Here is a 17,296-nt window from a genome sequence, read left to right as displayed (position 1 = left end):
GAAGTAACGGATCAAAATAACGATCCGCCAAAAAGAAGGATAGATCTGGCCTAGGGTTATTTGGTATTGACGGCAGAAATCAATAATAACAGGGTCGAGAGGACCTAACGTGAAAGGGTAAGTATACATACTTAAAAACCCTTTCACGTAAGTGGTGATATCTTCTTCAGAAGACGAGATTACTATTTCTTTGTTCTTCCAATTGCAATATTTCTTTAGCTGTTCGAGGTGCCTCTCGGTTATCGAACACATATACCTCGATACTGTCTCACATCGGCCGGAAACCGATGAGCCTTTGTCGACCTTAAAATCAGAGGTAAGAACACACGCCCTAGGAACACACTCCTCCGGCCGTGGCTCTACCGGCGTTTTGTCAGCGGCGGGCTGTGAAGAAGAAGCTTTTTCTTTCTGAGGTATGTTTTTTGATGTTTTCGCCATTTTTTGATTTAAAGATCGAGAATATAAGGAGATAACAAAGATTTAGTATTTTTTAAGAAAGATTTTTGCAGAGAAGAATCACATATTTACGAATGAATTCAAAAGGTGTGAGAAAGAAGTTAGAAAATCCAGAGTTTGGAGATGTAAAAGTGATTAAAAATGAAAATGGGGTTATTTATAGGTAGAGCAATGGCGGTTCAATTTCGATAATGGCCGACCATCGTCTGACACACATTAAATGTCTAGGTAAACTGAACTGACAGGACAGCTCTCACGCACGTCATGATCGGACTCGATGCAAATGTCAGTATATATCTAATTGTACCGTTGAAAAATCATATCGTTTCTCGCTACATCCTTCCTAAGAAACGAGGGGACTATCTGTATTCGGTCAAAACCGGTTAGTCCTTTGTACGAACTGGTCAAAATGATAATGCATTGGATCGAAGATCAGGTTGAGGTCCGAAGTGAGGCCATCAAGCTTCGAGCCCTAAGGACCGATCAATGTCGATCTCGATATCATTATCGAGCTCGAATCCAAATCGAACTATGATGAAGTTATCGAGCTTACGTGACTGAGACCGACCAACACCGTCCCCGAATCAATATAAGGGCCCGAATTAGAATTGAGCTCGAGTCAAGATAGAGAGCTCGAATCGATATCGAGCTCGAGTCAATATCGAGCTTATAGACAAGAGCCGTTGCAACTGCACTAGGGGAGAGAATCCTGGCAGGAATTATGAAAATGCTGATTTATCATGGGTCTCCCACAATGTATTTTTAATTGTATCTAAAGTAGGATCCCTCCACTATAAAGGGGTTGGTTATTATTTCTGGAAAGGACCAAGTTTTTGACATAAATTGTAACTGAGATATCATACACTCATATATTGAAGAGTTATCCTTTTTTAACTTCATAGATTGATTACTCTTGTCTAATCCATAAATCATTTTCTTTCCAACTTTGCTTATTTTTCATTCTTTGCAATCAATATTCGATATTTTCATTTTACTCTTACGATTTGTGTCAGATTATACCACGTATCCTTAAAACTATGTATAAATTTAACTCTATTTGTTTTTTTGGGTAAGCAAGTCCATTCCAAATATTTTGTGGATCTTTTCCGCCGTATCAGTGGCCGATTGGTTGCATTTGCATGCCAAGTTGTTTTAGAGATTTTGTTTTTGTTTCTTATGATAAAGATTATGCCATTACTTGAAAAAAAGGAAAAAGCACAAAGGTTAAAGAAAAGGCAATTAAAATTTAGTGCAATATGTTATTCTTGAATGCTACTTTCAATATTGGAATACAATATTGTGGTGGCGGTAACGGTAGCAATGGTGGTGGAGGGGAAGGAGATTTTAGTGGTGAAGAAAAATAGAAAGGAGGGGGAAAATAGGTTAGGGGCGCTGAGATGGCATGTCACGTGGCGTCCGCCTCATCAAATATCAGTGTCACGTATGATTGAATGTCCACTTTGGATAAACTTAACAGACGAGGAGTATATTTGAACCAATAATATAACGACTAAAGGTATATTTGGACTCAAAGTATAACAAGAGATATATTTAACCCTTTAATACGTAAGTCAAAATTAATATTTCTTAAATGCTTAATGTGTAACATGAGACAGAAGAATGCATTTTTTTGGCAAATAAATGTAAATGCAAAGCCAAATAGGAATTATCCGCCAGCACGTTATTACCCCTCCGCTCCTTAATTACGTGATCAGATTCCCAAAGATTACAAAAATCTGGGCATTCTCGTAAATATCACTTTTCTGAGGTCAAATAACCAATCCTTAACCCAAGGTAAACGCAAGTAGTTGTGCAAAAAGACAATAAATATCTATACGTACACATAATAGCTCTATAGCCTATAGGCTATACATGAAGTAGAAACAATAGAAAATACAATAAACGAAATTAAGTTGGATGCATGAACTATAGTAATATTTATACAATCATATCAATTATAAATTATATACATATAAATTTATGATAAATACAACTTCGTAGAAATGATAACTAATATGTTATAATACTCCGGTCTACAATAAGTGACTATTTTATTTTTTTATTTTGATAAAAAATAAGTGTCCATTACATAATCAAGAAGGAATTAATTTATTTTTTCAAAATTTGCCCTTATTACATATTTCAATGTGTCAATGTAACAATTAATTAAGGTTAATTTAGTAAATACATATTTTTCTCTCTAGTAATTCGTATTTCCTTAATGAGTGTGCCAAAGGTAAAATAGTCACTTATTGTGCACCGGAGGGAATAACTAATTAAGCACTAATTTTTTTTAAGTTTAAGTTTTGTACATTAATGGTGGTCAGCGTAAAAGTATTTACATAATCAAATCACTTATAAGATAGATGTTGATAAATCTCTATGATAAATAAGTAATTGCAAAGTTTATAACATTGTTAACTAATTTGCAATAAACATATTAAAATATAAAATATAATCCATAAGTAATAGGAGTACATACAACAAGTGTTAGAATCTAACACATGGAGTTTGTTTGATATATTGTTTCTGCAAAAAGATAAGTAACTTTTGACGTATGTGTTCAAACTATAATTTCCAAATCTTGCAAATACACAAAACTCCAGCATCAAACGATTTATTTTTGCAATTTTTTTTTTTTTTTTTCTCTTTCCAAAACTCAATTTTACAAAAACTGAAACGAATGTGAAATGTCACCTAATCTTTGTCATTTTTATTTGGGACGATTGACGAGGAGCAAAAGGCCAAAAAAAAAAAAAAAAGGAAAAAGGAAAAAGGAAAAATAAATTAAAAAAGCAAAAAGGAGAACCCCACATAGAAATAACAGCTGGTTAGGGCTTAGACTGAAAATGCAAACTGCGTGAAAATTCACACACACCCCAGAAGCACATATATATAAATAATAGATAGAGAGAGATTCCGGCAACTTCGGAGGATCGCCGGCAACTTTTCCGATCTTATCATTGGCTCACAGATTCGCGCCAAAAATCAATTCACCATTCACCTCTGCAAAATTCTCGCCTCCTTTTTTTAAAATCAAGAAAATAGGGAATTTATATACATACAGGAAAAAAAGCCAAATTTATATAGATAAGTACAGTTATGTGGGACAGAGAGGTGCAGAGCTAAAGGGGGTAGGTGGGTGGTTGATTTGAACGTTGGGATCGGAAAGTGGGTTTTAGGAAACTACAGGGGTTTCCACTGAAATTAAACTTTCTTTACTCATTTTCTTGATGATGGGGTTTTGTAATTTTTTTTAAGTTTTTTGTCTTTTAATCAAGAAAATTTCAGGTGGGTTTCATCAATTTTGAGAGAAAATAGTCTTTTCTGTGTGTGAATCTGCATGCAGTCAGGGGGTGGAGCTCAGCAAGGGGGTGGTGTCGCCGGACATGGGCGGAGCACGGCGGCATCAGCCTCAGCTTCTCCTTCATCATCTTCTTCTGCCTCTCATATGGGGTTGGATCAGCAGCAGCAGCAGCAGTTGCATCAACATCAACAGCAACAACAACGCCAGGTTAGGGTTAACAACCTTTTTTTTCCAAATTTTATTGCATTTTTGTTTTGTTGAAGTGGGATTGATCCTTATTTATCTATTTTGGACGTGGGTTCTGGAAATGACCTCAAGTTTGTTTTTTGGAACTGGGTTTTGTTGAATTTCAGCACTTGGTTTGAAGTGATATGATTTGCTTGCTATGTGAAAGACATTCTTTTTCTTGTTTCAAGTAGTATTGAGGTGACAGCTACTTAAGCTTTGAAAACTTTGGCATGATCGAGAGAAATCTTTTGTGCTGTAAAATGTAGTAGCACATGTTGATTTTATAGTTATCAACTTCATTTTTTGAGGAATCAACCCTGTATATTTTGGTCTGTGCTCGATGGGTAAACTGTTAACCTTGAAGTGGCAAGTGGAAGTGATGAGTTCCAGCGAGTGAATGTTGTTTGCCAGGTCTTTAAGATTTTAACCTTGACCTGTTCAAAAGATTTATTTTTCCAACAGTATTGAAAGTCCATGTGATTCTTACTGCAATGATGTTCTCAACTCCTACCAGATTAACTGTCATTGCTTAGATTATGGAATGTAATCTTCTATTTCGTCCATACATATGATACTTTTTTGTCCACATTTGTTACCTTAATGATAACTCTAAGGAGTAGTAGTTGTCCTCATGTCTAAAGCTTTGTTTGAATTCATTATCCTTAATAGGAAACAAATTTATTACAAAGTGAACTGAAGAAGACGAATTACAGCACAGGACGAAATAAGATGTAGCTCAATCAACCTAGAAGAATTTTGTCCATTATGTGCTTAGGATGCTGCAAATGTCCTTAGAAACTCTTTCATGCTTTTGAGTGGCAGGATTGATCAACTTTGTCAGTTATACCAGTTTTCTCGAGTGTCTTGTTTGCTTTCTAGCTAAAATATTTTCCATGTACTTTGATGCTTTATTTGCTGAAATATTTCTGATATCTGGAGAGATGGTTTTTCCTTCTTTATTTCTGGAATAATATTTTACTAGGTATGCTTTCAAATAAATTGTTAAGACTTGCTTTCTTGAATCATGATAGCTGCCTTTTCAAACTCATGTGGGTTTTAACATAGTGGCATATTTTCAAGGATAAGATCACTAGAATTTAGGTCTTATTTGAATCACTCACCTTATTTTACAAAATAACTTTGACGTATCATTTTTTGCATATTTATTTTGCAGTCATTGCAACAACAGTTCCTTAGAAGGCCTGAAGGAAATGAAGCTATTCTTGCCTTCCAGACTGGCAATGCCCATGGAATGTTAGGTGGGGGTAATTTTGTTGGACCTTCTGGATCCATGCAGCTGCCTCAGCAGTCGAGGAGGTATATTGATTTGGGTCAACAACATGGTTCTCCCACCATTCGAGAAGATGGCCAGAACAGGAGCCAGGGCTTTGAGCAACAGATGCTGAATCCCGTCCAACAGGCATACTTGCAGTATGCTTACCAGGCAGCCCAACAAAAGTCAGCTCTTGGGATGCAACATCAGCAGCAAATGAAAATGGGAATGTTTGGCCCTCCTGCAAAGGACCAAGATCCTAGAATTGCTAATATGAAAGAACTTGTTGCCATGCAGGCATCAAACCAGGCCCAGGCATCATCATCAAAGATATCCTCAGAACATTTCTCTCGTGGTGAGAAACAATCTGATCAGGGCCAGCAGTTGATGGCCGATCAGAGAACAGATCCGAAGCTTCCTTCCCAGCCAACATTGCTTGGCCAAGCAGTAGCTACGAAGCCCATGCAGGCTCCACCATCTCAGCAAAGCATGGCGAACATGACAAGTAACTCTCTTGCTATGGCTGCGCAGATGCAAGCAATGCAGGCTCTGGCACTTGAACGTAATGTTGATCTGTCACTACCTGCAAATGCGAACATTATGGCACAGCTAATTCCGCTCATGCAGTCCAGAATGATGATGGCCCAGCAGAAAGTGCCTGATGGCAATGTGCCTGTTCAATCTTCATCAGGTCATACGCCAAAGCAGCAAGTTTCATCACCTCAAATTGCAAACGAAAACTCGCCTCATGCTCATTCTTCAAGTGATGTGTCGGGCTCAAGTTCTGCTAAAACTAGGCAGACTGTTACAACTGGTCCTCTCGGTGTGACACATAACATCGCTTCAATTAATAACTCAAATAATATAGTCCAGCAGCAGTTTTCTGCTCAAGGTAGAGAGAACAATTTGCCTTCTAGACAACCAATTACGGTTAGCAGTGGATTGCCTCCCATGCAATACCCACAGTCATCTATAAACCCGAACCAGGGTGTGGATAACACCTTCCCACCTAAACCTGCCTCAACTGCCCAAGAAACCTTGCAGACGCAGTATGGCAGGCAATTGAGTCGACCTTCACCACATTCTGCAGCTTCTTCTCCAGATGGGAATTTGGGGAATTCCCTTGCATCTCAGGGTGGAAATGTCCGTCAAGTGCAAAAACAACATCTGGGGTTCAGTAAGCAGCAACTGCATGTTCTTAAAGCCCAGATACTTGCATTTAGACGTCTAAAGGTTTGTTCATTAGTGTACTCTGCTCAGTTTTACATACTTTGCTCCCCCTTGCTCAAAATACTCAAACCTGTTATTATTAAATATATCTTGATCTGCTTTTTCTTGCTTGTAGAAAGGAGATGGGACATTACCGCGTGAGTTACTCCAAGCTATTATTCCACCACCTCTAGACGTGCAAACGCAGCAAACGTTTCCTCCTGGTGGTACATCGAATCAGGAGAAGTCATCGGGAAAAAGCTCAGAAGATAACTCAAGACGCCCGGAACCAAGTGAGAAGGGTCCCCAGCTTGTAGTACCATCATCTGATGGACTGAATGGTTCAAAGGAGGAGGTCACAGGAGATGAGAGTACAGCTGCCTCAACCATAGTTGTGCCACGTAGCGCAACTGAGACAAAGGAGACTGCATCAGTGGTTCTTCCTGGAAAAGAAGAGCAGCCAATCATGGGACATGCTAGTAAATCTGACCAGGATGCTGAACATGCTATTCAGAATACTCCTAGTAGAGGTGATATTGCACCAGATAGGGGTAAATCTGTTGCATCACAAGCTACTGGTTCTGATGCAACTCAGGCAAAAAAACCTATGCAGTCTAGTGTCACTCAACAAAAAGATACCGGTCCAGCTCGCAAGTATCATGGACCATTATTCGATTTTCCTGTCTTCACTCGAAAGCATGATGCTTTTGGACCATCCATGATGATGAACAACAATAATAATTTAACATTGGCTTATGAAATCAAGGATCTTCTAATGGAGGAAGGCTCAGAAATTCTCAAGAGAAAAAGGGAGGAAAGTATAAAGAAGATTGGTGATATCCTAGCTGTTAATTTAGAGAGGAAAAGGATTAGACCAGATCTTGTTCTAAGATTGCAAATAGAAGAAAAGAAACTCCGACTTGCTGATATACAGGCACGCATGAGGGATGAGATTGAGCAACAGCAGCAGGAAATAATGGCAATGCCTGATAGGCCATACCGAAAATTTGTAAGGCTATGCGAACGTCAGCGTCAGGACCTTGCTAGGCAAGTGCAGGCCTCCCAGAGAGCTATCCGAGAAAAACAATTAAAATCTATTTTTCAATGGCGTAAGAAGCTTCTTGAGGCTCATTGGGCAATACGTGATGCTCGAACTGCACGCAATAGGGGAGTGGCTAAGTACCATGAGAGAATGTTGAGGGAGTTCTCAAAGAAAAAGGATGATAATCGGAATGAAAGAATGGAGGCATTGAAGAATAATGATGTTGAGAGATACAGGGAGATGTTGCTAGAGCAGCAGACCAACATTCCCGGTGATGCTTCAGAGAGATATGCTGTTCTCTCATCATTTTTGAGTCAGACAGAAGAGTATCTTCATAAATTGGGAAGTAAAATTACAGCGACAAAAAATCAACAGGAGGTTGAGGAGTCTGCAAATGCTGCTGCAGCTGCTGCACGAGCACAGGTACTTCTCTTGCCCTGCCTTGTGCAGGCACTATCTTAAGTTGCTATGCATGAGTTACAAATTGCTAAATTTAGGGAAAATGTCGTTGGTGCAATTTTATGGTTAATCATAGGGCAATGCAGAAGTGACCAGATGCCTTTTCCACTTTTGGTATCTCATATACATATTTATATATATTATGAGCAAAAAAAAATCATACCAAAGCTTGTCTTGCAACTATGCCCTCTTAATTGGAACAAATGGACCTCCCGTTGTACTGGATTTGTTTGATAAACTTTTTCCATCCCTAGTTGGTGATTATATTTTATTTGCGTTCTTTCATTTTTTTCCGTGATAACAGGGCCTCTCTGAAGAAGAAGTAAGATCTGCGGCAGCCTGTGCTCGGGAGGAAGTCATGATAAGGAATCGTTTCTCTGAAATGAATGCACCCAGAAATGGTTCATCAGTTAACAAGTAATTCATTTTCTTTCCTTAGTACACCTTGGCATTTTGGGACATTTCTACACGTGAGAAGTTCTGTTCGGCAGTCAATGATTTCTTGTTGATAAGTTCAGTTTGCTCTTGAATATTAACCGAGCAGTTCTAACTCATGTGGAGGAAATTTGGTTATCTGGTCCATCCAGATTGTCATCGACATTGTGGTTGTTTACATCTAGGACAGCTGTCACTTATCTTAACTGACTACACCTGTCTTTAGCATGTTATGCGGTGTCATTGTTTAGCTGCCATTAGGTTATCTCAACTCAACTCTGTACTCTTTTTCATGTCTTCAGGTATTACCATCTTGCCCATGCTGTGAATGAAAGGGTTATTAGGCAGCCTTCTATGTTACGAGCTGGAACTTTGCGAGACTATCAGCTGGTACGTTGCAAACTTCAATACATGCAGAAATGATTAGACTTCTTACATTTTCATTTTCTTAATTTCAGTATCTCATTTTGTGCTTTTACGTGAGATAAAATTTTTGTATTCAAATGTTACAGGTGGGGTTGCAGTGGATGCTTTCTTTGTATAATAATAAGCTAAATGGTATTTTGGCTGATGAGATGGGTCTGGGGAAGACTGTGCAGGTGAATGCTCTTTCATCCAATTTAGTGTCCTGCTTTACTCTGAATATGTTTTGAGTGGGATCTTTCTTACTATAAGTGGGTCAAAAGTGTGAATAAAAAGATGAACATTATCAAACAGCATGCTAAATTTAAAGCAGAGAGAATTCATATGATTACAACATCTTCAGGGTATTACATTTTTTACCAGATGATCATAACTTGTGCTTTAGTGATATGCTTCTTGTTTGTGTTCTCTTTCTGTCTCAACAGGTTATGGCATTAATTGCTTACTTGATGGAATTCAAACAAAACTATGGACCACATCTTATAATTGTGCCAAATGCAGTTCTAGTTAATTGGAAGGTTGGTAATCAATTGCTGTTGATAGTGTGAGTGTCTTTCTGGTTTCCCTTTGTACTTACTCATTTTACATTTCCAGAGTGAGTTTCTCAATTGGCTTCCATCTGTGTCCTGCATCTTCTATGTTGGTGGGAAGGATCAAAGATCCAAGTTATTTTCACAGGTATGGTGCATTCATGCTGAAATTTAACTGACTTATGTTGTTGAACTTGGTATTGAAGGTTCTATATGCTTCAACATCTTGTAGGAAGTTTGTGCGATGAAATTTAATGTTCTCGTCACTACATACGAGTTCATCATGTATGATCGTTCTAAACTTTCAAAAGTCGATTGGAAGTATATAATAATTGATGAAGCACAACGTATGAAGGACAGAGAATCAGTTCTTGCTCGTGATCTTGACAGATATCGATGCCAAAGGCGTTTGCTTCTCACGGGGACACCATTGCAGGTGTGTTGTGTCTATCATTGCTTATGTTCAGATCTACATTACTCTGCTTATGTTTGGATCTGCGTTATTGCAATAAGCTTATTGCGTATGTCCTACCTTTAACTAGGCTTATGCTAGTGTAGGATGCTACAAACAAAACTATTCAAGACTGAGCGCAGTTGCTCAATTGTCTTAAAACTTGCACATATAGAATGATATATCTTTTGAATTTAGTTGCATGCTGATCCATTGAAATTTAATTGGTTTTAACAAGGAAAATTGTGGTTCGGCAAGATATCTTTGCTTACAATCACAATCCATCATTGTGAACTTTGTACAGCTAAAGGGAAAATCCCTGCATGAGGTTTTAAGTGTCTTGTATTAGTAGTGCCTAAGCAGAGTTACATAGACAATTAAAAAAAAGTTACATAGACAATAAAAATGAATCTTCGCAGTTCTGTCTGTGGCTCGAGTTTTTTTGCCAAATGCTCTTAAGCATGGCTCGCTGGTTGCAACTGGGTGCTTATTTTTCTTTTAACCACATTAACTCTTTCTTACTTATCCATTCTTGTCTTAACTTCCTTAGCACATGAATTAGCATAAGAGAATTTGTTTAAATGTGTTTGATGCAGAATGATTTGAAGGAACTATGGTCACTTCTAAATCTACTGCTTCCAGAAGTATTTGATAATCGCAAAGCATTTCATGATTGGTTCTCCAAGCCGTTTCAAAAAGAAGGTCCGACACACAATGCTGAGGATGACTGGCTTGAGACTGAGAAGAAGGTCATTATTATCCATCGACTTCACCAAATTCTCGAGCCTTTCATGCTCAGGCGTCGTGTTGAAGATGTTGAAGGTTCACTTCCACCCAAGGTATACCTTCATGGTTGTCCTTGGTTTCAAAACTGTGATGTAGAAACTCTCTAATTATAACTTCAACTGCAGGTCTCAGTTGTCTTAAGATGCAGGATGTCAGCTTTTCAGAGTGCTGTTTACGACTGGATCAAGTCTACTGGTTCACTTAGAGTTGACCCTGAAGATGAGGAGCGAAGGGCTGAAAAAAATCCAAATTACCAGCCTAAAACATATAAAGTTTTAAATAATAGATGTATGGAGCTTCGAAAAGCTTGCAACCATCCTTTGCTTAACTATCCATATCTCAATGTTACAAAGGACTTTCTTGTTAAATCATGTGGTAAATTGTGGATTCTTGATCGGATCTTAATTAAACTTCAAAGAACAGGGCACAGGGTGCTGCTTTTCAGTACCATGACAAAGCTGCTTGATATCGTGGAGGAGTATTTGCAGTGGCGACGACTCGTCTACAGAAGAATTGACGGGACAACGAGCTTAGAGGATCGTGAATCAGCTATTGTGGATTTTAATAGTCCAGATACTGATTGCTTTATCTTCTTGCTAAGCATTCGTGCTGCTGGGCGTGGATTGAATCTTCAGACTGCTGACACTGTGATCATCTATGATCCTGATCCAAACCCCAAAAATGAGGAACAGGCAGTTGCTAGAGCCCATCGTATAGGACAGAAAAGAGAAGTGAAAGTCATATACATGGAGGCAGTTGTTGACAAAATTGCAAGTCATCAGAAAGAGGATGAATTCCGTGCTGGAGGTGCAGTTGATTCTGATGATGACCTCGCAGGCAAGGACCGGTATATGGGATCTATTGAGAGTCTCATTCGGAATAATATTCAACAGTATAAGATTGACATGGCTGATGAAGTTATAAATGCTGGGCGTTTTGACCAAAGGACTACACATGAAGAGCGGCGTTTGACTTTAGAAACGTTATTACATGACGAGGAGAGATATCAAGAGACACTTCATGATGTTCCCTCTCTTCAGGAGGTAAATCGCATGATTGCTAGGAGTGAAGAAGAGGTAGAACAATTTGATCAAATGGATGAAGAATTTGATTGGGAAGAGGAGATGACTAGATATGACCAGGTTCCAAAGTGGCTTCGTGCTACCAGTAAGGAAGTTAATGGGGCCATTGCCAATTTAGCAAAAAAGCCCTCAAAGAATGTCTTATTTAGTAGTGGTACTGGCATGGACTCCAGTGGAGCTCCTGAATCTGAGAAGAAAAGGGGGCGCCCCAAAAGTAAGAAGGTTCCTATTTACACAGAATTGGACGATGACTTCTCTGAAGCAAGCTCTGAGGAGAGGAATGGATATTCAGCCCATGAAGAAGGAGAAATTGGGGAATTCGAAGATGATGAATTTAGTGGTGCTGTTGGTGTTACACCAGTTAACAAAGACCAATCAGAAGAAGATGTTCCAAGTTATGCTGATAGATATGAATACCACCAAGGTCCACAAGGTGCTATAAAGACTCTTGTACCTGATCAACAAGTGGGTTCATCAGGATCATCTTCAGACAGCCAAAAACCGATACCAATAGTATCCTCGTCTGTGTCATCTCAGCAGAAGTTTGGATCCCTTTCAGCATTAGATGCCAGGCCCGGTTCTCGGGCCAAACGGATGGTGGGGAATTCATTCCCTTTGTTCCTTCTTTAAAGGTGTACCTCCAGTACTGATAACTTCTAATGACTTCCATATTTCCATTTTTTAAATTTCAGGCAGATGAATTAGAGGAAGGAGAAATTGCAGTATCTGGAGACTCACATGTGGATCTCCAGCTGTCTGGTAGTTGGATCCAAGATCGTGATGAAGGCGAAGAAGAACAGGTGTTGCAGCCCAAAATAAAAAGGAAACGCAGTTTGAGGGTTCGACCAAGGCATGCTGCAGAAAGGCCAGAAGAGACGCTCATTGAGAAGCCAGCTGTGCAGCGTGGAGATTCTTCTCAGATGGCACTTCAAGGGGATTGTAGATATGATCTTCAAGTGAGAAATGATCGTGGACACAAAGCGCATGCAGAGCCTAGTGCTTTAAAGCATGGTCAAGGTGATGCATCCTTGAAGAGTAAGCGAAGCATACCCTCGAGGAAATCTTCTAATTCAGTGAAGATTCATGGTTCAGGAAAACCTGGAAAAGTCAGTTGCTTGTCTCCTGATGATTCCTTTGAACCCACAAGAGAAAGTTGGGATAATAAGGCCAGCGGGACTTATAGTGGAGGGAGTAAGATGTCTGAGGTCATTCAAAGAAAGGTAAAAACACTTAAAAAGTAGTATTCAACTGTTAAATTGAAACTCCTTTTTATTGCATTAATTTCTTGATACTGCATCTCTACTGGAGTTTGGGAGAAGGAATCGGTTTTGTGTAGCACATTTTGTTATAGCTTTTTTTTTTTAATACAAGTACCTGGACTTAAATTCTCTTGTTCAAATGAGTGTCTTGTATTAGAGCGGAACAGATACAGAAGATTCCTATAGCTGACTGCAGTTAGATTGGGATTGAGGCCTAATTGTCTTGTATTGTATGCTTTTCTAGTTTAAAGTTTATACTGTATTTATTATTTTGGTTTCCAGCTTTCATCAGAATGACCTCTCAATCATCAGTTTTCCTATGTTTTGTCTGAGTATTTCATGTTGCTACAGCTTTGACTAATATATGTTGATCAGGCTAGGACTATTTGATTTTAATCAGAAATTATGGTCGGGTGACTGCCTTTAATGTACTTGAACACAATCTGTCCAGCTGGTTCAGAGTAGTGTTACTACTTATAGTCAACAACTACGCCTCAACCCCAAGCAAGTTGGGTTTCATTTTGTATCTGCTTGCATAAAAAAGATACAATTACTCAGGGCTCTGTGTGTCAATCTTTCTCTCTCCTGATTGTAGATATTACTCCTGATCTTGTGCATGATTTTTCTTTCTATTGCAGTGCAAGACTGTCACTATCAAGCTCCAAAAGAAAATAGAGAAGGGTGGCCATCAAATAATTCCACTGCTACATGGTCTGTGGAACAGAATTGAAAGTTCTGATTGCATAGGTGGGGCTGACGATAGTGCATTTGGTTTACAGACAATTGATATGCGTGTTGATGAGTCTGAGTACAGTGGAGTGCTCGAATTTGTGTCTGATGTGCAGCTGATGTTAAAACGCGCAGTGCAATACTTTGGTTTCTCGCATGAGGTATGCAATGATACTTAAGATCTGAACTGATTCAGCTTATTATACTCCTCACTATTGCCATGCTTTCATACTGATATCCAGAAAAGACTGCCAGTCCTGTTTTCCTGATATTTATGTAACTCATCAAATAAGAATAATGTATAAACGAACATGAGTCGACCAGTGAAAAAACCAGATTGAGTGGTCTATTGGTCATCACGTCATGCTCATACCCAGCTCCCCCCATGTTCTTTTACTTCAATTTCTGAAATTTCGCTACCGTTACAGGTGAGATCTGAAGCAAGGAAAGTGCATGATCTTTTCTTTGACATCTTGAAGATAGAATTTCCAGAGACCGACTTTCGAGAAGCAAGGAATTCTATCTCTTTTGCTGGACCTGCAGCTAGTACTACACCCGGCGCATCTTCAAGGCAGATGCCTGTAGGTCAGAACAAGAGACATAAACTGATAAATGAAATGGAACCTGACCCTAGCCCGCTACAGAAACCAAAGACACGTGGAGCACTCCATGCCGGTGAAGATGCCAAGGCTAAGAATCATACGGCTCAAAGAGAAACAAGATTTGGTGGTAGCAGCGGCCGGGAGCTTAGCCAACAGGATGATTCGCGCTCGTTCACTCATCCGGGGGAGCTTGTTATTTGCAAGAAGAAGAGAAAAGATAGAGAGAAGTTGGGTATGAAACCTGGGAGTAGTTCTGCTGGTCCTGTCTCACCACCTAGTGTCCCCCGCAGTATCAGAAGTCCAGGCTCGCTCCCAACTGTGAAGGAGGGGGGAAGGTTAAACCAGCAGACACCACCACCCCAAAATCAGTTGAATGGCAGTGGTAGCAACAGCTCTGTTGGCTGGGCAAACCCTGTGAAGAGGCTGAGATCAGATTCTGCAAGAAGGCGGCAAAGTCATTTATGATTATAGTTGTTAAAGGTGTACAATGTAATGCAACAAGTAATAGCTGATGATACTCTATTGAGGTGCTGTGAATAACCGGCCCTTCTGATTTTCATACCTCCTGAGCTGTGTACTTCCTCCATTCCATCCCCAGCCTCACTTGTATGATAAATATGCTATTGAAGATAGGCTTCTTACTGTCCGCCACTGGCAACTGCTTGTCTGAGATTTTTCTTTTTCTTCTTGTTCCTCCTCTTTTCTTTTTCTATTTTTTTAGAAACAGTTGAGTGCTAGATTATGGAAAACTGCCAAAAGGTGCTCGCCTATTTACCTGCATCCTCTTTTTTCGTTTCTTTATCAAAATCAATTCTCAATAAACTAAGCCGTATTTGTCTGCATTTTGTCTCTTCGCTAATACCGTGCTCTCTTTGATATTGCTATGAGATGTAGCATTTTTGTGCTACTCTTGACATTTTCTTTTTGTCGGTTTAGAAGTTAGGCTAACAGAGGTTGACAGCATACTTGCATTTTATGAATTGGCGAGCACAGTTACTAGGCACTTATCCTAGCAAATGGTAACCAACACCAGAAAATGAATTACACATATATGTTTGAAGGCTAAAGTGATATTTTCTCCACAAGAAATGTTCAAGTCTGAAATAAAAGGGGACATATAGTTTACTAGAGAAAATGACAAAAATGCTTCCTCACGTTCTGGGGTAAGTTCAAAATAATTTCTTAAATATATACTTATGGTCCTCTAAGCTTGTCAAAAAATAAGCATATCGAATATTTAGTAAACTATGATTATTAGTAGATTTTAACAGGAATCGTGGAAAATAAAATTTTAAAAAATTAGTAAATTAGCGAAAACTTTTATTATAAGAAATGTTAAGAAAATATTTCAAAGATGTAATTAAAAGGGTTATTTAATTTAGTAAATAATACTAGTATTAAACAAATGTAGACAAATTCAAGCGAATGGGATTCTGTCCGTACGAATAAACGCGGGTCGCATTTCACCGGCGTCTGTTTCGCTGTGCCACATTTTTTCCCCCCCTCTCTTTCCTTAACTCTTCTGTTTGTTTATTTACCAATGAAACTTGAAAAGAAAAAGAGTTGCCAGCTTCAGTGTTGCTTCTATCTTTTGGGTTTTGGGAGATAAAGGGATAAATATACATTGTGTGGGACTTATGGTTTAAAACTTTTACTACTGTGAGTATGTATAAGGTGTCAAGTTCATGTTATCACTAAAACTCAATGGTTAAAATTATAAAAATAAACCTTGAATATTTTTATCAGTGTCTTCGACTTCAAAAAAGGCATGCACTTCGAACAATGAATAAGCAATCGCTTCTTTGGATGTGGGTTTAGAAGTTGAAAAGAAAAATAAAGAGGAGGTAACGGAGATCCATTTTCTGTTTATCCTCGAATTCTTTGTTTAAAAGTTGATTGTTAGGAAAATAAATATATGACATTTGCAAGTGATGCCAAATATCAGTACAGTTCCTAAAGAAATTAAATAAGAATTCTTTCGTATGGTTGATTCTTTGAAAATTGAAAGCCAATTTTCCTTTTGGAAATTTCTGTCCATGGACCTTTAAACAGTATATCTGAATGATATGTGTTAGGATTACTTTGTCATTGTTGTTTATTTGATGTTGAAACTAATGAAGTTAATCGTAATTTTGGTGTTATAAGTACTATCCTATTTATCCTGTAAATTTTGCATTTTCTGTAAATTGTGTGTTTTACTTCAAACAAGTGTGCCCAGGAGGAATGTTGCCTTTTTATTTTTCGCTTTTTGCTTTTAAGAACACTGACTTTAATTTCTCACTTTTTTCGTTCTAGATGGTATTGAGATGGATGTTTTATTAGGTTATACCCTATTCATTATAAGGCTATTCTCAAAATGTTGCAATGGAGGAAAAAAAAATCATATTTTTATGTATCAAGATAAGTGTTTTAATTTTTGCATCCACTTGTAGGAGAAATCCCTAGAAGTCCTGCGAGCAAATAACAACAACAACAATAACAAACTAAGTGAAATATCATAAGTGAGGTCCGGGGATAGTGTGTACGCAGACCTTATCTCTACCCTAGGGAAGACAGACTATTTCTGAAAGACTCTCGGCAAGGAGTCGTGCGAGCAATGGCAAAGAAATTGGCATCTATTGCAGCTCAATTGTTGCTAGAGGGATTACCTGAAGCAATGGTACTTGAGGTTCTGTTATGGCTGCCATTGAAGTCTCTATATCGATGTAAGTGCATCTCCAAGACCTGGTACTCAATCATCTCTGACCCCGAATTCATGAAACTGCATCACGTTCGCAACTTGAGCATTGTCATCTCCATTGTGTCTTCGGATTCTTTTAGATCGCGCTTGTTGCAAGCAAGGCTCTTCCCTGAGGAGAAGACCATTGGGTGGGAAGGTGAACCTCCTTTCTGTTGAGGTTTTTGTTATTTAAGATGAAATAGTCTTAAAATGAGGGTGAATGGGAAATGGAGGAAAAATGAAATTTTTGAGTAAAATTTTAAGTTTTCCCCTCTTGACAATGAGACATTGTCCCATATTGGAAGA

General features: G+C 38.6%; 1 protein-coding gene and 1 long non-coding RNA gene across 2 annotated transcripts; both read left to right on the top strand.

The window, feature by feature from the left end:
* Nucleotides 1–3,291: 3,291 nt before the first annotated feature.
* LOC104118551 (ATP-dependent helicase BRM) lies at nucleotides 3,292–14,918 on the top strand. The gene is made up of 14 exons (XM_009629821.4): nucleotides 3,292–3,970; nucleotides 5,166–6,497; nucleotides 6,610–7,938; nucleotides 8,279–8,391; nucleotides 8,712–8,799; nucleotides 8,922–9,008; nucleotides 9,258–9,350; nucleotides 9,427–9,510; nucleotides 9,595–9,798; nucleotides 10,410–10,652; nucleotides 10,725–12,278; nucleotides 12,374–12,901; nucleotides 13,579–13,830; nucleotides 14,098–14,918. Exons 1-14 carry the CDS (start codon nucleotides 3,800–3,802, stop codon nucleotides 14,734–14,736), a joined length of 6,717 nt encoding a protein of 2,238 aa, XP_009628116.1. The 5' UTR covers nucleotides 3,292–3,799; the 3' UTR covers nucleotides 14,737–14,918.
* Nucleotides 14,919–15,858: 940 nt separating this feature from the next.
* On the top strand, nucleotides 15,859–16,976 carry LOC138907226 (uncharacterized). Its single transcript, XR_011415011.1, has 2 exons — nucleotides 15,859–16,115; nucleotides 16,704–16,976. It is a non-coding gene; the product is annotated as an uncharacterized lncRNA (long non-coding RNA).
* Nucleotides 16,977–17,296: the final 320 nt, after the last annotated feature.

Source organism: Nicotiana tomentosiformis, chromosome 1, assembly GCF_000390325.3.
Source record: "Nicotiana tomentosiformis chromosome 1, ASM39032v3, whole genome shotgun sequence".
NCBI classification, from domain to species: domain Eukaryota; kingdom Viridiplantae; phylum Streptophyta; class Magnoliopsida; order Solanales; family Solanaceae; genus Nicotiana; species Nicotiana tomentosiformis.
This window is presented reverse-complemented; position numbering and strand designations above follow the sequence as displayed.

Coding starts and splice junctions, on each gene's coding strand:
- LOC104118551 (XM_009629821.4), top strand. CDS start 3,800: ATGCAGTCAGGGGGTGGAGCTCAGCAAGGGGGTGGTGTCGCCGGACAT. Junction 6,498..6,609: donor TTGCATTTAGACGTCTAAAG/GTTTGTTCATTA, acceptor TCTTGCTTGTAG/AAAGGAGATGGGACATTACC. Junction 13,831..14,097: donor ACTTTGGTTTCTCGCATGAG/GTATGCAATGAT, acceptor CTACCGTTACAG/GTGAGATCTGAAGCAAGGAA.